The 23,317-nt window shown below is 39.5% G+C and overlaps 1 protein-coding gene across 1 annotated transcript in view; it reads right to left on the bottom strand.

Annotated features, from left to right (window-relative positions):
- Positions 1-23,317, bottom strand: part of AVL9 (AVL9 cell migration associated) — a 1,171,768-nt gene that overhangs the window by 68,388 nt on the left and 1,080,063 nt on the right. Inside the window, exon 14 of the mRNA XM_044064846.1 lies at positions 2,658-2,711. Coding sequence (XP_043920781.1) covers positions 2,658-2,711 — 54 coding nt within the window. The remainder of the gene's footprint in view (positions 1-2,657; positions 2,712-23,317) is intronic.

Consider the following 23,317-nt stretch of genomic DNA (forward strand, 5'->3'; position numbering starts at 1 on the left):
GATGGAGTCAATGAAGCAGACAAGAGGGGATGAAGAGGAGGAGGCACTACGGTGGAATATGACTGTACAGCAAAAAGGCAGAATACTTCAAAGAAGAGGAAGAGACGGAAAGGGAATTGTGAAAGTAAAGAATGTATATATGGACTTATAACCTAGGAAGAGATGATGGCAAAGTATGCAATTGATGTGGGTGACTAAATATCATCAGGTGAAAGGACTGTTAAGCAGCTGTATGATAGAGTGGAAAATGCACAGGAGAGGAGTGGAGAGGTGAAAAAGAGATGAAGGTTATGGTGGCTTCATGGGGACTGTGAAGTAAAGCAGTAAAGGGGTGGCTTGGGAGGATTTTCATGGATTAATAACATAAGAAGGGCGAGTGCAACTGGGCTTGACTGTCGAAGGATGGCATTGGGAGACATGAGTTGGGGGTAGTGAGGAGTGTAATGTTTAAGTATGGGACATGCATAGGAAGCAGAAGTCTGTAGGTTTGGCTTTTTATCACCATTAAGGTTCTCACACAGGTGGTATGGGTCTCTATCAGTTGACTGAGTTTTCAGAAACTCAAACTCCATATGGTTTGAGACATTTGATCGAGTTTTTGAAAACTTGAAGCTTTTGAATGAAATGATGGTACAGCGAGGATCGGGAAATTTCCTCACTGTAGTGCCATCTCAGAGTTGGTACATGTAATTTGCAGGGGATGCGGGGGGTACAGAGGAGCATGTCCTGCTGCGAAAATGTAAAAAAGTAGATTTTTGTGGGTATTTTGATGTTCAAGTTTTCGGAAACTCGGTCATATGGGCTCTTTGATTATTTTTTTTTAGTTTCTGAAAAGTCAATCGTCTGACATAGACCCAGCCAGTATATACATCATACAGGTTAAAGAAACAGTAGAGAGACAAATTGTCTAAGGACATTAATGACAAGAGTCAAGAGCAGACTAACTGACAGTATATAGGCTAGGAGTCTTGGGGCAGGGCAGAGACAGTAGTGCGAGCAGAAATACTGTAAGGGACAGTAGGTATTATCAAGGCTAGAATAAGAGTAGGATAGTGGACTTAGATGTGTTAAGGTTTAAGAAGGGCCAGTGTGTTGAGAAACTGTTTGCACAGAGTGTGTGTGTGTGTGTGTGTGTGTGTGTGTGTGTTAGAGAGAGAGAGACAGAGAGACTCCAGTAGCAGTATGCATTGATCTAATGGATGAAGTTAATGAATGAAATTAATGTTTTTGCTGTATTTGTAAGAAACTCTTAATAAAAATAAAAGTTATATAATTTAGAAAAAAAGAAACCTTTATATGGTCTCAACTCAACTTATATGGTCCAAAAAAATCTGAACTTTTTCTAAACAGGGTCCCTCCACGTTACAACAGACTACAGATATAAGTAATCCTATCCCACAGAAAGATAAAAACTATCATGGCACGTCAACAGAGCTGTAAACCAAGGGACACACCATAGTATAGTAATGAGGAGGCAGACACTGAATTAAAGTAATGGTAGGCTGCTGGATAATATTGGTGCCAACTGGTCCTGGACAATTACTGCTGGAAAGAATAAAATTATGGTTAAGACCTCCGAACTATGAATCTCTGAAGTAGGGTCTAAAGGTATCCATTAAACCAGCAAAAAATTATTGTTCTGGACTGAAGCAATGATACCTTGCAATGGGATCATCAACATTGGTGATAAATAGTGAAGCAAGGCATTCAGAGCTGATAAATGAAAATAATCAAGCTAAAAAAAGATTATTGTGGGTGTGATAACTATATTTCAGCTAAAATCTACTGTTGCTCTATATAAAATCCTGCAACAGCAGGAGTCATTTCTGCCCTGGGTATTTTTGGACTTCTCTTATACAGTGTTCAAATGTGACCTGAAGAGCCTGCCAGTGGAATTGACAAGAAACACGATATACAGTCTTTGTTTTCAAAGTGTTATTTATTTATTTATCTGTATGTATGTTTGGATTATCAGAAAAATAAGCTTATATAATCAGCATATAACTGTACATTTAACTGAAGGCGCCCCAAAGCAATTTTTTATTCATCTGTTAACTGGGTAACCCTATACAACTGCCTCTTTTTGGGGTGACCAGGAATAAGCAATTGGTTGAACAGGATGCACAATTTAGATTTCAGAAGACAATTTTTGCAACTTTTGCAGTTAAAAATTGGAATACAAAGCTTAATTTATAGACTCCCCACACCAAAAAAACTTTTTGTAAACAAATAAACTACCAACAATGGTAGATTTATAAAGTAGACTTGAAAGATTATACCGAGACAAATGTGAGTGACATCTGCAAGTTTATGACCATATGGCAGATCCTAGACTGTGGGAAAAGCTTCTGTGAAGTACTGGTGACTAAATGCCTCCTTTGTATTGTTTATAGCAAGTAATGTGATGTATTTGTTTGGCCAATTACATGTATATATATATAAAAAAAAAATATATATATATATATATATATATATATATATATAATAATGTCTTGATCACCAAATATTAATGTTCTAGAACTGTCAACTAATAAAGGATATGTTCTTATACACATTTGCATTACCTGTGACCGTGTAAAAGAAAGAAGCCAAGAACTGCAAGATTTTTTCATAACTGCATATTTGTAAATAAAACAAATAAAAAAATGAAAACTTACTGTGTGAATCTTATCTTAACATCAGCTACACTGTATTGTCCCATGAATGGATGGCTAAAATGAAACAAAAAGCATGCTGTAGTAACACTGAAACTGTAAAACTGCTTTAAAAGGTAAAACTGAAAACACAACAGTAATTTAATGCAGACAGACTTCTATGTCATTCTACAATCAGCATGGATAGGAGTAACAATTCTCAGAAGTTACATTAAAACTGGTATATACAGCAAACTATCATTAAATTCAAGAACCTTAGTGTATATATCAAGATCTTGAGTAAACAACTTCATCTTCCTGAATGCCTGTGATTTTGGGGAATTAAAAGAACTCGCACAGTAAAGTATGCTACACCCACAGAAATAAGTTAGCAGTACAGTACAAAAAGTTAACATAATTAGAATTATAGAATGAACACGAGTGGTGCAGTAACATAGTTTCCTATACAGCCTTCTACCAAAGGTACCGTTAACTATTTTTATAGCGTTTTACAGAGTTTACGCATCTAAAAACGGAGTTTCTTCCTGAGAAGAATGGCCTTTAAATGTTAAATAAGTAGTAGTACCATTATATAACACACACACATTCAGTCAGATTTTCTTTCATCAGAAAATATCAATAAAAGTAAAGCAAAGCAAATAAATTGACTCCCTTTTGGTTTAAACACAAACTGCTGTTCCTACTTCATCATGAATAGATGTACAAAAATCAGGTCCTCAGATGTCCACATGGCCATGCCTGACATATGTTAAAACCAATGCCCATGAAAACAAATCTAAAATTAAATAAAATTCCTGAAATTGTCTAAACATTGTAGCATTCCCTTCACAGAATTCTTTTATACACTCTTATTACTCCAACTACTTTTTCTTGGAGTTTGACTGTAGACATTGATTTCATTTCAAGGGTTACAAACATACACACACTGTCCATGATTACTGTACTTATCAGTAAAATCGTAAGTCTTATTATTATTATTTTTTTACATATGATGCCATTTTGTTTGACACAGAAGTTGCATTTTTTTCTCTATTACTTACTAATGACAAAGGTTTGGGTTTAGAACCAGATACCATGATTATATTCCAAAAATTCATACTTTAGATGAAGCAATCATTGTTGGGATAACAACAATAGGTAACTTGGCAATACTAAAAGTCTGTTCATTAATCATAGCATTCAAAAGCAAATAATGCAGGCAGTCATTGATTAGTTTCTGTGTTTGACATATCATGTGTAATCTCATTAAAACTAAGGTCCTTATTCAACATGTCTTAACTTCTTATTGATACAACATATTTAAGAAAAACATTACATAGACAAAGGAACTTTGGGCCACCTGGAAAAAGAAGCAACAGAGGATGTATAAAAATATAAATAACAAAATCCAGACATTTTTGAAAGGTATAAAAAAGAAACATTGACATGGGAAAGAAAAGAGATTTGGTATGGTGTAATATTTATGCAAAGGAGAAAGACAAGCTAATCAATATAAAAAAGGAACTGCAAAGATATCTGAAAAGAAATGTAACAAAGGCCGCCAGATAAGTAACATTTCACAATACAAAAAAAAAAAAAAAAAAAAACAAACAAAGGGAAATTGTGGAAAACAGGATTAGGAAGGTAGAAGTTATAGAAATAGAAATTGATGTTATGGATTATTTGTGAAGTGAAGGATTCAGGATGGAGAATCCAACACAGAAAAGTGTTACAACATAATGAAATTAGAAGATCCTCTAATTAAGGAGCAACAGGTGGAGTAGGAGGCATCTGAAGAAGATTTGCAACATGAAGATGCCTTGGAGTCTTCTGCAGGAGACCAGTATAAAAGTCTAGTTGAAGTTGCATAGCAAGGGAAGGAGCAAGAAACAGTGGCAACTCTGATGTTGGCAGTACTGTGGAGTCATGCACTTTCATCTGCACTTTTTTCATACAGTACTGCATTTTATTTATTTTTATCACTGAATATTAATTGAATTGAATATCATGGTCTCTCTGTGTCTCTAAAGGGAGCTTCTTAGAAGTGTAGCTAGTGGTAGCAGTGGGGGTAGTTTCACTTCTTTGATATTCTGTGCTTAACTCCTAGCCTAGGGGGTTTGTCTTGCCATACAAGTGTCACATCTTGTCTTATTTCTCCTAAATATCTGAGCTGCTGGCTGGCTAAGATTTACCTGCAATCAACTGAAAGTATAAGCTAAATTAAGTACACTTTTATCTGCAATTTTTTATATAGTACTGCATTTTATATATTTTTTTCACTGAATATTAACTGAATTGAATACTGTGGAATTTCTGTGTCTCTACAGTTTGTTCTCCACCCCCCCCCCCCCGTTCTTGTTGTGGTGTTAATCTTGGTGGCTTTGAAATTGCACACCCCCTCTTGTAAATTTGTGACTCCTAATGGGCTCATGTAATTTGCTCACTCAAATGAGTACAGTGAGATCATATTTTGATTTCAGACACTCTACTAGTCCCGTCTCTTCAGCTTTATCTACTGTGTACAGAGAGAGCATTTGGGAAGGACAACCCCTGTAGCCTCTTAATCCTGCTCTGTTTCCCCCCTCGGAAAAAATATTATACCTATTCAGCTGTTCTTATTGTAACTGTCTTAGTTTGCTGTTGTGCGTGCTCTTATCTGTTCAGTTACTCTTAATTCTGCGCTTATTACTGCTTGTTAGTAGCCTCCTAATTTACCGCATTCTGCACTTGTTTTAGTCATTTAATTTAATTGCAAAAAAAAAATTCTAAGCTTGTTTCCTGCCTTTCCTGTAACTAGTCTAGTCTAGATAAAGATTTGCTGTATCCAGGACTGTTTGTAAGCTTCTGAGCCCCCCCCCAAGCCTTTCTGTGTTGGAGGGAAGCCTTCTAGCTCATCAGTGACAGTGGTAAGCACTAGGTAGCCTATCTACCACAAGAGTGGTTTCTGGCCCAGAAATTGTAGTTTATTGGCTGTTTGGGCAGTTTTTCCATCTCTTTCAACTTTCTGGTTTAAAAGCCCACGTTTGCGCTTGTTTCCCACCTTTACTGTAACTAGTCTCGTTCAGATACATATTTGCAGTATCCAGGACTGTTTGTAAGCTTCTGAGCCCCCAAGCCTTTCTGTGTTGGAGGGAAGCCTTCTAGCTTGTCAGTGGGAGTGGTAATCACGAGGTAGCCATCTACCACAAGAAGAGTGGTCTCTGGCCCAGAAATTGCAGTTTATTGGCCATTTGAGCAGTTTTTCATCTCTTTCAACTTTCTGGTCTAAAAGCCCACATTTGCGCTTTCCCCCCTTTCCTGTAACTAGTCTATTCCGGATACAGATTTGCTGTATCCAGGATTGTATATAAGCTTCTGAGCCCCCCAAGCCTTTCTGTGTTGGGGGGAAGCCTTTTAGCTCATCAGTGGGAGTGGTAAGCACTAGGTAGCCTATCTCCCACAAGAGGAGTGGATTCTGGCTCAGAAATTGCAGTTTATTGGCTGTTTGGGCAGTCTTTCCATCTCTTTCAACTTTGTGGTTTAAAAGCCTTCATTTGCATTTGTTTCCCACCTTTCCTGTAACTAGTCTAGTCCAGATACAGATCTGCTGTATCCAGGACTGTTTCTAAGCTTCTGAGCAGTGCCAAAGTCTGCTCTTCAATTTTTCCCTTAGATCTGTTAGTTCTCTCCTCTCCTGCACTTTTACTAGCTTATTAGTCTAGCACTTTACCAGACTTCTTGTAGTAATTATTGTAGCACACAAAATTGCTATCAGCACTAAACATTCTACAGGGAAACTGCTCCAATACTTATTATTAATGCCCACCCCAGGCATGTCTAAAGGTCAGTTCCCTGTGCTTTCTCCTATTAACCTGGTGAACTTGGACATCCTGAGGCAATGCAGTAACTGTCTCATGTACACAGACAACCCTCTCCTCTTACCTCCGAACACTCAGACTTGCAAGAGATGCACTTATATATCCAAACTGGAAGCCATGCACTCTCCAACCAAGACCGGAATAGCTGGTCAAGAGGAGAAGGTCAACACTTGCACCACACTAAATGGAACACATAGCCCTCCAGAACACACATCAGCACTGCCTTCACATAAACACACAAACCATAGACCCACTTTTGTGGAGGCTCTCAATAAAAATCTACCCAAACAGCTAAGATCTCCAAAGCAGAAACGCACTCGACCACCACATCCCAACACTAATCACAAGACACATAACTTTCCTAAACAGTGTGCCACTCAACCAAACTCCCTAAGGCAAACCAGCATGCCTAACACGCTAGTCATAGGTGACTCGATAGTGAGGCACACTAATGTCCCACTCACTAGGTTGAATAAGGAGAAACTAACAATTAGCTGCCTGTTAGGTGCCAGGATCCACCACATAATGCATGCACTTAGGTCCCTCAACAACAGGTACAAATATGACTGTGTCATTGTATATGTGGGTGTGAATGACCTGAGACGTACCAACCTGGACTACATGAAAAGAGACATGGAGGAGCTTTCAGATTATGTAACCCAGGCGGGTATGACCCTAGCCCTGAGCAGCATCCCACCATCACCCAGAATGATACCACAGTACAAGCAGAAAATGATTGCTTTCAACAATTGGCTAAGTTTCTGGTGTCATTCTAAGGGGATCCATTATCTGTCTTGCCTGGGATGACATGACTGACACACCTTAATGCTTTGCTAGAGATGGCCTGCATCTGTCATCCCTGGGCTTCTGGATACTAGCCAAGGCTCTTGCCACCCCTATAATGCCTTTTTTAGGTGGTGTTCCAAAGACCAAATTACCACCGTAACAGCTACAAACAAATGCATTCTGAAGGTCATGCTCCTCAATGCTATAAGTCTAAATCTCAAAATACACTCACTCGAAGCACTTATTAAAATGGAGAACATCGACATTTGTGCTGTAACATAGATCTGGGTCAAGGCAGCAGAAAGCACCCCTGCACCACCAGCCTATAACTCATTTACACCTTTTGGCCCCAGAACTTGGACCGAAGCTCCAAAGGCAGTGGTGTTTCCATATTCATAAAGGGTGCGCACACCTCCAGACTGGTGGCCCAACATAACGCATCAGAGATACTTCAGGTGCAGCTAACACTGGGAAAGACAGCGCTTCAGGTCGTAGCCTGCTATAGGTCCCCAACCATGTCCCAAGACTCACACTCCACATTCCTAAGCACCCTAGAGAATATTAGGGACCAACCTAACCCTCTCATACTGGGTGACTTCAACTACCCCTCCATTAACTGGGAAAACTACTCGTGTACCAATACACTTGCCCTGGATCAGCTTGTTCTTACCTCCACTAGAGGTAGCAACATCCTTGACCTGGTCATTACTAACACTAACTGTTGCTCTACACCAATAGTCAACTCCTCCCTGGTTAGATCCGACTACAAACTAATCACCTTGGAAATCCACATCCCTCCGATCCTCCCCACAAAGGTAACCACCATAAAAAACTTCTCCAAAGCTAACTTTAGGCTCCTAAAAACAAAGGTGGCTAACTTCACTGCACCCATGCAAATGGAGAATAGTTGCATGACCACCGAACCATACACCAATGCACTGTACAGAAACATGCACAAATGCATGGATCTCGCCATACCCAATAGAACCAAGATATTCTCCTCCAAAAAAATGAAGCAAATCTGGTGGTCCCCTACCATAAACAAACTCTACAACAGAAGAAGGAAACTGATGTGGAAGAAGGTGAAGTCCCAAGACTGGAAAAACTCCCTTATCAGCCTCAACAAAAAGTTGATATCCTGCATCAAATCCTCAAAAGCTAGCCATGAAAACAGAATTGCAGAAGACAGTAAAGACAACTACAAGGCCTTCTACAATTATGTAAATAATCTCAACGGCAATACCAAGATTTGCTCTGAGCTACTGCACAATGGTACTTCGTATACCGAGCCAACAGATATTGCCAATATACTGGCCAACAGATTCAGTGCTAACTTTACCCCCCCCCCCAAAGGACCTATCATATTAACAGTAGATTGCCAGGCACCCAGTATTACTGCTGCACAGGTTAAAACAGCACTGTCCAAGGCCAAGAATACAGCTTCTATGGGACCTGACAATATCCCTGGCTGTGTTCTACATGAACTAAACTCCAACTATTCTCTGTCTAATATAGCCTACTTAGAGTTGGTCTCTGCTTGACTTACAAAGCCATGTCTGACCCAGCCCTGTTAGAAATGCTACATCTAAAGAAATCCCAATCCCTCTGCACCACATGCTCCAGAGACCTCAACCTCATTACCACAATCAACAGAACATGATGGAGGGACAGGTTCATAACCCAGAGACTGCCCATGCTATGGAATAGACTTCCCATACATGTCAAACAGAGCAGCTCACTGAATCTCTTCAAAAGAAATCTTGATGAGATGAACACCATAATCAAGACTATTAAGAGAAATTCATGCACTATAAAAGAAAAAACATAATATATTACTGTGCAGTTAAACTAATAATAGATAACATGTTACCGCACAAATATACAGAAACAAAGGAAAGGGAACCAGCGAGTAAAATGTTACCACGGAAGCACTGAACAGAGAAAACTATAAAGCAATTAAGACAATAACTACCACTGTTAGAAGAATATAGAAAATGGAGCTGATAATCAAAAACACTTAGAAAGATGTGATAAAAGCAACATACAGTATCAAAACAGTTCAAGATTTATCACATATTATTGCTAATAAACTAAAAAATATCACAGGGAGAAAACTTAGAAGGTATGCAGATAAATATAAAGTCTAATATAAGCAATTTATGGATGACCTAAAAAGATTTTATAAAGAATTGGGAAACAAAGCAAAAGTAATAGAAACACCAGTAAAAATGAGATATAACACATTTTGAAGACCATGGTGAACATAACAAAGATGTTCAGCTGATAGAAAAATTAAAATAAATTATGTAGAGGATATAAATGGGATGAAGTAATGGCAACTGAAATTGGCAAAATTAAGAAAAGCTCCTAAATGGAAAACTCCAGGCCCAGACATGGTACCCAACTTCTAGCTAAAAGCATTAATATTCCTGGACAAAGACTTAGCCTTGAGTAAAGAATTACTTATATGTGCATCCCGAACAGACACCAAGCTAGTTAACAACAGGAAAAATGATACTACTCCTTAAGGGTGTTCCTGCAAGCCATCTTAAAAACTATAGACCAATAACCTCTAACTCTAATCCAAACTCTGGATCCCACACAGTTTGGTTTTGTGAAAGGTAGATAATGCCTGCTCAACCTGGTCAACTTCTTTGAGTCAGTCAGCAGAGCTGTGGATGAAGGCAAGGTGGTTAATACAGCCTATCTTGACCTGGCCAAGGCCTTTGATACCATTGCCCACTCAGGAATCATAGAAAAATTCACTAAGCTAGGCATCAAACCCTAGATCACTAAGTGGGTTGCAAATTGGCTCACAGAAAGAACCCACAGTGTGAAAGTAGCTGACTCCAAGTCAGACTGCCAACCAGTCACAAGTGGAGTCCCACAGGGTTCAGTCCTGGGTCCTCTCCTGTTTGGTATCTACTTCTCTGAAGTCCAGGCCAACCCAAAGGGACTCTGGCTGACAAAGTTTGCAGACGATTGCAAGTTGGGAGCTATTATTGAGACCAATGACTGGTGTCAGAACCATGGCCTTAAGCTCAATGCCAAAAAAATGTGTCATCATCCTCTTTAGGAAAAACCCGGTTCCCAATAATTACCACATCAATGGTAATCCACTGAACACAGAAGGTGTTTTAAGAGATCTGGGAACACAGGTTGACAGCAACCTCTCTTTTGAGCACCACATTGACACTGTGGTCAGAAAGTCCTTCTATGTGGCACATCTCATTACTAAGGGTTTTGCATCCAGGAAGAAAGAGGTCACTGACTCCCTCTACTCTTCCCTCATTAGGCCAGTCATTGAGTACAATGCCCCATTTGGCATGTACCTCACTAGACACCTGCAACAACTGGACAGGTCGCAAAAGTACCTCACAAAGAGGATATTAGGCCTTAAACACTTACCCTATATGGACAGACTCAAACTTCAGCTATTCTCTGTTTCATATCACCTACTTAGAGGTGATCCCTGCTTGACTTACAAAGACTTGTCTGACCCAGCTCTGTTAGAAATGCTACATCTAAAGGAATCCCAATCCCGCTGCACAACACGCTCCAGAGACTTCAACCTCATTACCACAATCAAAAGAACAAGCTGGAGGGACAGGTTCATAACCCAGAGACTGTCCATGCTATGGAACAGACTTCCCATACATGTCAAACAGAGCACCTCACTGGCCCTCTTCAAGAGAAATCTTGATGAGTAGATGAGAAATAGAAAATTCACCCTGGGGATCACTCCAGTGGCTCTACTCGACAGAGTCTCTGGGAGCTAAGGTCAGGTGGCATGATGCCAGGGTAATCCTAAGGGCTAGGCTTGTAAAGGCTCCAGGGCCATTAGCCTAGTACACACCTATGAATAAGTTACATCAAGACAATATGCAAGCTATATACTGGAATTGATGCAGACTACATTTATAATCATTTAGAAGAAAAAAAAATTATGGTATTAGAACAAAAGGGTAACAAAAGAAAGTCAAATGGAACAAAGGATAATTTGTAGCTAAATAGAGAACTGTACAAAAGTATCTGACAGCATCCATGGTCATGCATAAATGAATGCTTAAAGATGTATAAGATACACCCTTCATTGATCAGTTACATTACAGTGACCATGACAGTGGCACATTACTTTGCAGCTGAGCTATGACAAAGAACACATTATTAACTTGGGGACAAAAATCGAAAGGTGGGGGTGTATTCCATGGTAATTCTCAGTCACCACTGCTATTCTGTTTTGCCCTTAACCCATTAAGCTGTTTACTTAACAGATTAGGCCTTGGTTACAATTTGGTTCCCAAAAACCTACCTTATTTAAAGATTTCTCAACTGCTTTTTTGTGGATGATTTAAAATTGCATCGTTTGTCAGATAAGGAGTTGAAAGCACAACTACAAATGGTTAAAACATTTTCATAGACTACAAGAACGTCATTTGGTCTTGATAAATGTGCAAAAGCAACATTAAAAGCAAGAAAGCTGCTGCGCAATGAAAATATTAATTTGGAACAAGAAATGAAAATATTAATTTGGAACAAGAATGTGAATGAACTTGAGCAGGAGAGAGAGTGTACAAATATTTAGAAATAGATGAAGGATGGGCAGTAAAGCATGAACAAATGAGAATAAATCTCAATAAAGAGTACTTCAGAAGACTAAAACTAATATTAAAAACTGCCTTGACGTCTAAGAATATAGTCCAAGCTATAAACCAGTTTACGCTTCCTCTTTTAAGTTACAGTTTTGAGGTGATCGGTTAGTCCCAAAAAGAACTGGATCAGTTAAGACAGGGAAACAAGAAAAATGCTTCACACTTATCAAATGCAATGTCTTTCAGCCTTTCTCTGTTAAGGGTCGCAACAACAGATCACCGGTCCACAGTTTGATTGGCAATGGTGTTTTTACGGTGTTGAGTTTCCAGCCCAGTGCCCGACCTTCACAGAAGGCTCACGCACACTCACATGCACCTACCTGCATGTCTTTAAAGATTCACTCGACTGCAGGGAGAACATGCAGACTCTGCACAGAAGGCACTCTGGCAGAGAATTGAACCGGAGAACCTCTTGCTGTGAGGCGACAATGCTAACTGCTGCATACCCATGGCCGCTTCACACTTATCAAATGATACATAAAAATCAATGTACACCAAGATTATATATTCCTTGCTGTGAAGTAGGTATGGACATCCATGAAACTGATTACATATACAGATCTGGAATCATGGGACTGCATACATGTCTGTTGACCTCACTAGATCCAAACATAGTGAAAAGAAGAGTAAGATGACTTTCTTGCTTAGTTTTGGTGTGAAGCAGGAATGGATATCAAACCATTAGTAGACACAATTCAGACAGCAAGTAAATGTGCCTAAAAAACAGATTATAATGAGAAGGATCAGATGAGAAGGAAAAAAAATGTGGAAATTCCAAAAATATAGTGGCAAGTACAAAGATCTCCTGAACAATCTCATGTTGACCAAAATTTGAAGCAGGAATGGTTAAGGGGAGGTGAATGAAAACCAAAAGATGAAAGGTTAATAATGCAGTCCAAGATAATGGACTATTTAATGTTCCTGTTGGTTTACAAAATCCATTGAAAAGTGTGAGAAACAGACAATTACAGATTTTGTAAAAATAAACTATTGGGAACAGTCGGACATCTTGTTGCTGTGTGAGATACACTCGTGGCAGAGGGCCTATATACTGAAAGGCACAATAATGTGGTAAGACTGTTGTATTAGGGATTGTGCAAACACTACAGTGTAGAAGTAGCTGAGAAGTACTGGAAACATAAACCACAAAGTATTATAGAGAATGATAAAGTGTATATCACATGGGATCACCCATTACCAACAGTTCAAAAAACAGATGCGAGAAAAGAACATATAGTAGTGCATGAAAAAAAAAGACAAAAAGTAGCACTAATCATTGAAATTGCTACATCCAATGGGTACAGTGTCTTGAGTATGAAGAGACAAAATCATAAAATATCAGGATATGCAGGCAGAAACAAGAGCAATGTGGAAGAAAGATACCCAGCTGCGACAGTAGTAGGAGGGATGGGTCTAATAAAAAGAAATTTACAGTTGCACTAAGATATGCTACTAATACATGAAACCCCATATAAATTACAGGAGGAGGCAATTCTGGGCACATTGCAGGTGCTGAGAAGAGAACTCTTGGCTAACATTGAAGATTGAATCAATACTAATTTCATGAAAACTAGGGATGCTTTGGAGCCAAAAACTTTCTCACTGATGCAACTAAAGCTAGACTGCCAATACTAATTTTTTCCCCAGAATTTTTTATGGTGCTCCCATCCTTACTAACTTTCAGGTATCACAAAAATTAAAACCTGAACAATGCTATAACAAAGTTGCTAAATTTACAGCAAACACCTCTTTCACAGACCACCACTGTATAGCACTAAAAAAGCCTAAATTGGTAAGAATTACCCTATCAACTAACATATACAGTGGATATGAAAAGTGTACACACCCCTGTTAAAATGCCAGATTTTTGTGATATAAAAAAATGAGACCACAATAAATAATTTCAAAACTTTTCCCACCTTTAATGTGACCTATAACCTGTACAATTCAATTGAAAAATAAATCTGTTAGGGGAAAAAATATAAAAAATAAAAAACATACACTAAGCTGGTTGCATAAGTGTGCACACCCTTAAACTAATACTTTGATGAAGCACCTTTTGATTTAATTACAACATTCAGTTTTCTTGGGTAGGAGTCTATCAGCATGGCACATCTTGACTTGGCAATATTTGCCACTCCTCCTTGCAAAAGTGCTCCAAATCTGTCAGATTGTGAGGGCATCTCTGGTGCACAGCTCTCTTCAGGTCACTCCACTGATTTTCTATTGGATTAGGTCTGGGCTCTGGTTGGGCCATTCCAAAGCTTTAATTTTCTTCTGGTGAAGCCATTCTTTTGTTGCTCTGGATGTATGCTTGGGGGTCATTGTCATGCTGAAAGGTGAAATTCCTCTTCATCTTTCTAACAGACACCTGAAGGTTTTGGGCCAAAAGTGACTGGTATTTTAAACTGTTCATGATTCCCTCCACCTTGACTAAAGCCCCAGTTCCAGCTGAAGAAAAGCAACCCCAAACCATGATTCTGCCACCACCATGCTTCACCGTGGGGATAGTGTTCTTTTGGTGATGTGAAGTGTTGTTTTTTGCGCTAAACGTACCTTTTGGAATTGTGGCCAAAAAGTTCAACCTTGGTCTCTTCAGACCATAATACATTTTCCCACATGGTTTTGGAAGACTTGATGCATTGCTTTGCAAATTTTAGCTGGGCCTGGATGTTTTTCTGTGTAAGAAACGTCTTCCATCTTGCAATCCTACCCCATAGACCAGACATACAGAGAATACGGGAGATTGCTGTCACATGTAGTACACAACCAGTACTTGCCAGAAATTCAGTGTTGCTGTAGGTCTCTTGGCAGCCTCCCTGACAAGTTTTCATCTTGTCTTTTCATCAGTTTTGGAGGGAAGTCCAGTTCTTTGCAATGTCACTGTTGTCCCATATTTTCTCCACTTCTTGATGACTGTCTTCACTGTGTTCCATGGTATATCAAATGATGCGGACATTTTTTTGTACCCTTCTCCTGACTGATACCTTTCAACAATGAGATCCCTTTGATGCTTTGTAAGCTCTCTGTGAACCATGGCTTTTGCTGTAGCAGGCAACTGAGTAAATCTCAGGAATATTCTACCAGGACAGCTGAACTTTACTTGGGGTTAATCAGAGTCTCTTTAATTGATGGCATGTTTGTACCCAAGAAGACTGAATGTTGTAATTAAATCAAAAGGTGCTTCAACAAAGCATTAATTTAAGGGTGTGCACACTTATGCAACCAGCATATTGTATGTTTTTTTATTTTTTATATTTTTCCCCTAACAGATTTGTTTGTTTTTCAATTGAACTGTACAGGTTACAGGTCACACTAACGGTAGGAAAAGAAATTATTTATTGTGGTCTCATTTTTTTATATCACAAAAACCTAGCATTTTAACAGGCGTGTGTACACTTTTTATATCCACTGTACACAGCTTCTTACCACCTATGATATTATCCAGAACTCATCTGCTCGTCCAGCACTAAACATTTTGCAAACTATGTTCCCAGTTGGTCATTATGATCCAATGGCCAAAAATACCTGTCTGTCCAAAAACCTATCAAATGTGCTGGGGATTGTTTGTACTTGTACCATGTTGTTAAGGCTGGAACTCCCTATGTGTATCCATCAGGTCAATACCCTCCCTTCCCTTCCTTCAAAAACATTCTGAAAGACTTCTTAGCCAAAAGCTGTCTCTGTTCCTGCTCGACAACCGGATAAAATATATCCCTAAATGTGAAGAAATACCCATTCTTTCCTTGCATCGACTTACTTTCCCTTCTTCACTTACTTCCTTACTTCTATCAATTTCTTTCCCCTGGCTTTCTATTTAAATATACCATAAACGTGCTACTCTCTCATTTCGTATTGCAATTCCTTATTGTATTATACTAACTTACCATTAATTTCTGTATAAACTGACTAAAATTTCTCTAACTATTAAATCATTGTCATATAACTTGTATCTATTCTTAACCAATGTTTTAATATTATGTCTAATTTGGTGTAATTATTTAAACTGTATTTTTTATATTAAGTTTAAAAGACTGTAAAATTAACGTTCTTAAAATGTTTTGTAATACTTTGGAGCTTTTCTTCCAGGGCCGTCACTGAAAATGGGTCCCTACCCAGTCGGACTTTCTCTCAATATTCAAATGTTCATAGGTTGGTACTAGGCTATCAGCCCTAGGGCCTATACAAGCCTAGCCATAACAATTCCCTGGCTATTTCTTTCCACATTATTTACTTTCCTGGACCCCTGTCTAGCAGGGCGACTGACGTGATCCCTGTGGTGAATTTCCTTTCTCCCATCCAATCGTCAAGGTTCCTCTTGAAGAGGTCCAAAGAGGCACTCTGCTTGACATGTATGGGCAATCTATTCCAGAGTCTGGGGAGTCTCTGGGTCAGGAACCTTTCCCTCCAGCATGTTTTGTTTATTGTGATGACAAGGTTTAGATCCCTGGAGCGTGTAGCTCTGAGGGATTGGGATTTCTTTAAGTGTAGCATGTCCAACAGCTCTGGGTTTGACATGGCCTTGTATGTTAAGCAGAGATCGCCTCTGAGTAGACGATATGCGACAGAGTATAGCTGGAGTTTTTAAGGGGGTCAGCGTAGGGCATCTGCTTTAGGCCTGTGATTCTTTTAGTGAGGTATTTCTGAGGCCTTTCCAGTTGTTGCAGATGTCTTGAGAGGTACATACCAAATGGGGCGTTGTATTCTATAATGGGTCTAATGAGGTACGAGTACAGTGGGACAATGACCTCCTTTTTTCTGGATGAAAAGCCCTTTGTGATGAGGTGTGCCACATAGAAGGATTTCCTGACTGTTGTGGTGATGTGGTTATCGAAGGTGAGACCACTGTCCACCTGTGTCCCTAAGTCTCTTATCACACTTTCTGTGTTTAGTGTATTGCCACCTATATGGTAATTCATGGATACATGTTTTTTCCCAAAGGGATAACAATACATTTCTTGGCATTGAGCTTGAGCCCATGGCTCTGGCACCAAGCATCTGTTTCTGTAAGGCCCTTTTGTAGAGTATCCACATAATTTGGGGATTCAATAATGGCTCCCAGTTTGCAGTCATCTGCAAACTTTGTTAGCCAGAGTCCCTTAGTGTTGACCTGTACTTCAGAGAAGTAGATGCCAAACAAGAGCGGCCCCAGGACTGAACCCTGAGGTACTCCACTTGTCACTTGTCTGGAGCTGGATTTGGAGTCGGCTACTTTTACAGTGTGGGTTCTATCAGTAAGCCATTTAGCAACCCATTGGGTGACATAGGGATTAATGCCCAACTTAGTAAGTTTATCTATGATTCCAGAGTGGGGAATGGTGTCAAAGGCCTTGGCAAGGTCTAGATAGGCTGTGTGGACCACCTTACCCTTGTCCATGGCTCTGGAGACTGATTCAAAGAAGTCAATCAGGTTCAGGAGACAAGATCGGCCCTTCACAAACCCAAACTGGGTGGGGTCCAGTGTTTGAAGGTCACCAATGTCTTTGTTTATAAGTTCCATGATAATACGCTCCATGGCCTTGCAGATAAGGCTTGTCAGACTGATGGGACGGTAGTTTCCGGGATCCAAGGTGGATCCTCCCTTGTGGATTGGGATAACTGTAGCTCTGCGCCACTCAGTGGGCACGAAACCTGAGGTGAGGCTATGATTAAACATGACACTTAGGTGAGGTACCAGTTCATATTGTAGTTCATGTAGTACACAGACCGGGATGTCATCTGGTCCCATGGATGCTGTATTCTTGGTTTTAGAGAGTGCGTTTTGTACCTGTGTGGCCGTTATTACTGGAATTTGGCAATCTTCCGGTATTGAGATGGGCCATTTAGGGGGTGAGAGGGGGGTGAAGTTGGCACTGAATCGATCTGCCAGGATATTGGCAATATCCTTCGGATCAGTATATTTAGTGCCATTCTGTTTTAGCTCAGAGCAGATCTGAGCATTGCCATTTAGATTCTTGACATAGTTATAGAATGCTTTGTGGTTGTCTTTGGAATCTATGGCAATTTTATTTTCGTAACTAGCTTTGGAGGATTTTATGAGGCATCTCAGTTTCTTACTGAGGCTAGTAAGGGAGTTTTTTGCATCCTGGGATTTTCCTCTTTTCTGCAAAAGTTTCTTCCTTTTGTTGTAAAGTTTGTTTATGGTAGGGGACCACCAGATTGGCTTCCTTTTTGGATGAGAGCATTTTGGTTCTATTTGGGATGGCACGATTCATGCATGAGTGGATGTGCTCGTACAGTGCCTTAGTGTAGGATTCAGCAGTTGAACTTTCAGTTCCCGTCTGCATGGGTGTCATGAAGTTTGTCACTTCTGACTTGAGTAGCATGAAGTTGGCTTTGGAGAAGTTTTTTATGGTGGTTTCTTTACTGGGGTGGGGTGGGATGTGGATGTTAAGGGTGATTAGCTTATGGTCAGACCTGACTAACGAGGGGGTGACCATAGGTATGGAGCACTGATTTCCCATGTTGGTAATGGCCAGGTCTAGGATATTGGAGCCCCTGGTGGGACTATGGATTAGTTGATCCAGGGCGTTGGAATTTATGAATTCCAAGAACCGTTGCGCAAAGGTTTTCCCAGTTAATGGCAGGGTAGTTAAAAATCACCCAGTATTAGGGTGTTTGGTTCTATCTTAATATTTTCCAGTATGTTTAGAAAGGTGTAGTGAGAATCTTGGGGTATGGTGGGGGATCTATAGCAAGCTACAATTTGGATTGCAGTCTTACCTAGTGTTAGTTGCACTTGGAGAATTTCAAACACATTGTGTTGGCCAACTAGCCTGGTGGTGTGAATATCCTTGGTGAATATTGACACTCCTCCACCTTTAGTGTTTCGGTCCTGGTTTGGTGGCCGAAAAGTGTGGCAAGAGTTGTAGCCTGGTATTGCAGGGGTGCTCTCTGGTGCCTTGAACCAGGTCTCAGTTACTGCACAGATATCGATGTTCTCCATTTTTAGGAGTGCCTCGAGAGAGTGCATTTTGAGGTTTAGACTTCTAGCATTGAGTAGCATTATTTTCAGATTTTGCATGCTTGTACCTGTTACGGTGGTGGTTTTGTCCTTTGAAGTTTGCCTAAAAAAGGCACTATAGGGGTGGCAAGAGCCTTAGCCAGTAACCTGAATCCCAGGGGCGACAGGTGCAGACCATCTCTGGCAAAGCATCGTGGTCTGTCAATCATGTCATCCCAGGCAGACAGATACTGCATCCCCTTTGAATGACACCATAAGCTTAGCCAATTGTTGAAGTCAATCATTTTATCCTTATATTGTGGTATCATTCTGGGCGAAGGCAGGATGCTACTCAGGGCTAGGGTCATACCTGCCTGGGCCACATGATCCGAGAGCTCTTCCATGTCTCTTTTCATGTAGTCCAGGGAGGTACGTCTCAAGTCATTCACTCCAACATGGACAATAACAGAGTCATATTTGTACTTGTTGTGGAGTGACTTGAGTGCATGCGTTATGTGGCAGATCCTGGCACCCGACAAGCAGCTGACTGTAATTTTCTCCTTATTCAACCTGGTGAGAGGGACATCAGTGTGCCGGACTGTAGAGTCACCTATGACTAAAGTGTTAGGTACATTGTCTTGCCTTAGGGGCTGTTGCTGGGTGGCACACTGGTGTTGTGAACTATGTGACACATTGGTTGTGATTGGTGTTTGCGTTTCAGCTTCAGAGGTCTTTGTTGCTTGGGCAGGTTACAGTTAAGGGCCTCTGCATATGTGGATTTAGTGTTGCTATATGTGGGTGTTGGTGGTGCGGGTTTAGAAGGGCTATGTGTTGCTTGAGGTGTAGTGTGGGTGTTAACCTTCTCCTCTTGACTGTTTAGCACAATCTTGGGTGGAGAGAGCTTTGCTTCCATTTTGGCTATGTAAGTGCATCTCTCACAGGTTGTAGTGTTGGGTGGTAGGAGGAGAGGGTTGTCTGTGTACATGAGGCAATTGCTGCATTGCCCCAGTATGCCCAGATTCACCAGGTGGACAGGAGAAATCACCGGAAGCTGACCCTTGGACATGCCTGGTTTGGGGCTTTTTTTTTCTTTGTAAAGTATAGGAGCTGTTTCCTTAGCAAGGTACTTTGCAATTATAGGCTGTTTAGTGCCTACTATTAATTTCTCCTTGTTAACAAGGAGAGTTCAGTATTTGTATGAGTTTAAGGCTTCCTAGTGCTTTCCAGCAGGTATTAGAGAAAGTGCTAGTCACAGGGATGCTTAAAGGTAAGATTGAAAAGAATGCACTCTGCAGTGTGCACTAGAGAAGTTAGATGTGAAAGTAGGTAACTTGAGTTTTACCCGTTTAAAAAGTTAAGGTTTAGTGGAGAGTTACTATTTTTAAAACAGCAAGATGGATTGAAAGGGGTGGTCACTTTTGTATTTTGGTACTATGAAATACTGTAGGATGGCCAATAAATTTGAATAATTGAAGGGGTGGGATTTCAAAAATGATGATTTTGTGATTACTCACATAAGCCAGTGAAAGTAGAGAGAAATGAGATATATGGTCAGATTAACATAAGAGGCGGGCAACTAGAAAGACAGTGGTATTTAACAAGACAACTTAAGTGGGTGGGAAGGCGGGAAAAAATTCTGCCTGACTCAGAACAGAGAGAGCTGTGGTCTGAAGTTTTAATATGCTGTTAAAACAGAATGCAAGCAAAACACAAGGTAAAGAAAACAAACTACAGTATTCAAAATATAGAAAGGCAATACAGTAATACAAAAAATAAAAGCAAACTAACCTTTCCTTCACAGCAAAGTGTAGCAGAGTCTGGATGAGCCTTTCTGGTAAAACTCTGAAATGTTTTAGTTTACTCCTTAAATAGAAATTTTAGTTCCTAGCTCCACTGTATGTGAGTTCAGACTGTACTGACTAATGTCAGTAAAATAAACACTAATCGCACCCAGACGTAGGAATAGGGTCCATTCCAATTATGATATCAGAAAACCAAAAGACTTGGAAAAATTAAACTGAGATTAAAAAGAACATAAGCACAATAGTTCTACCTTTGTCAGCTTTCATGAAATACATATTTCTGGCCATACTCATATATTGTAAAAAACTTCTTTTCTTCATTATTCAAATTACAGAATCTATTATTAGCCTCTCTAGTGAAATATACCAAGCAATATATTTCTTTTTCAGACTATTTCTCAAATGTCTTTATAATATTATGCAAATCTGGTAGATTATAACTATTAGGTTTCTTTAAATTAAAAACCTTATCTTTAGCATTCAAACAATCAAAATGTCAGTTTTGATTTAAAATCTTTAAATTCAAATTTCTTGCATATAACTTTAGGGAGGTTATCCTCCTGTGACTAAATGCAAAGGAGAATCCTTTCAACAAAGTTCAGTAACTACTAATGTTTTTGAATACAAGCTAATTTTAAAATCAGGAATAACAAATTTTTTCATTATCTCTACTGTTGTCTCTGCATATCATAGTCCGCTTTAACTGATCTCCTCATTTTGTTTTGTGCTCACATAGATAATATGTACACCTCTAGCTCACCTCCTAATTTGGATGCCTCTCTGTCCACTGTTTCAACCTCCTCCAGTATTTCTGCAGTTGTTTAGGTCTTCTGTTCCAACATGGAGTCTGTGATTGGCTCTACAGTCTTCGGAGACCTAAATTTTTAATTTTTATTTTTATTTCTTTAATTTATTTAACATTTGTTGACCGGGAAAGTCCGACTAGGTTCCACATATCCTGTTTTCAGCAGAGGCCCGGGGAGAAATGCTCCAGAAGCATGTTTTTAGAAAATGGGAGGAAACCGGAGTACCCGGAGGAAACCCACGCGAACACAGGGAGAACATGCAAACTCCACACAGAAGGCACCCCAGCCGAGAATCGAACCTGAGAACCTCTTGCTGTGAGGCAACAGCATTAACCGCTGCTCACTTTTGGTCCACTGCGCGCGCACACACACACAGAGACACACACACACACATCTTGCTCTTTCTTGTACCTTACTAGTCCTAGATGTAATTCACACATCCTCTTAAACATCTGTCTTCTCCTTGTGTTGGGATCTATTAGTTTGTCAGCTTTAAACAATAAGCCCTGGATGTAGTGGATGTAACGTATACTTTCTTTGACAAAATAAAAATTAATTTCTTTCGGATTGTTTTTGCTTAGGCCATCCTTTCATAACTGAAAATTAAAGCTTATGTCAGTAATTCACTGAAATGCTTTTTCTTCTATCAATGGTAAGTGCTGTGTTACCTAAAGAAACTCAAGTCTTCAAGATTCTTCTTCTTTAGATATTCTACTCAATAACTCCTATTCCTTTGTTCATTGCCTGGTTTATATTTCCGTTTTAGATCATATTATTACAAATTAAGTAACACCATCTACAATCAAGTAGGCATCCTGTATTTTCTGAATTTGCATTTTAAGGGTTTATGATCCATTTTGATCTGACTTTCTTTAGCACTGGCATATTACTTCTCTCTCAGCATATCTCTTGTAAATCCACATATTCTCTTTCTAACTGAGATCTACCAGCAACACAGCTAACATAGTCATATTATAGGACTTTAACACTATTGCATCTGTAGGCATTTCAAAATGGTTCCTGCTCAAATCTGCAATCCTAGGTTATATTTTCATCAAATGTCTTTCTTAGAGCTTGATCATCTCAGGCATATCACGTACTAATTTGGCAACATAATACCCCTTTCCTAGAAACATCTGTAATGCATGCTTGCCCTCTGGCATTGGTGTATGGACAATGGTTTTGACCTTTTCTCCTTCAGGTTTCAATCCATTTGATGCTAAAATATAACTGATGTATTTCAGACTTGACATTACTTTGTATTTACTCATATTTAACTTGAAATTAAGCAGCCTTAACTAAAAGCAGCTGTACTATTCTTTTGTCAAGCTCTTACTATATTTGACCCCACAGTAGCAGATTATCAGTTAGGTTTACAACACCTTTCCAGGCTTCATATACTTGTGCAACAATTCTTTGTAATACCGTGGATGCTAATAAAATATCAAATAGAATTTTAAGGAACCTCTGCCTTCCTACTAGCATATCAAGTTGCAAAATAATAGAAAATTTCAAAACTTTTTAGACATGTTAATAACAATTATGTTTTCAACATATCAGGTGATCTATGAGGAGACCTTTACTAGTGAGTCTACAAATGGGTTCATTCTCCTCTATTTTAATTTGGCACTTTGTTTTCTGATGCTCTTGCAGTTAGGACAGCACATGTATTGCATTAGTGCCCACTGTGAAGTTATGCACAATACGTCAGGATGAAGGGCAACCTGCCTAATCCCTAAGCCTACCAGTTGCTTTTTTACTACTACAAGAATACACTTTGTGCAAACCAAAAAAATACACAGAAGATTTAACACCAAAAGAAAATCTGGTACAAAATG

The sequence above is a fragment of the Protopterus annectens genome, chromosome 3.part0 (genome assembly GCF_019279795.1).
Source record: "Protopterus annectens isolate FY-2018-M chromosome 3.part0, PAN1.0, whole genome shotgun sequence".
In the NCBI taxonomy this organism is placed as follows: Eukaryota; Metazoa; Chordata; order Ceratodontiformes; family Protopteridae; genus Protopterus; species Protopterus annectens.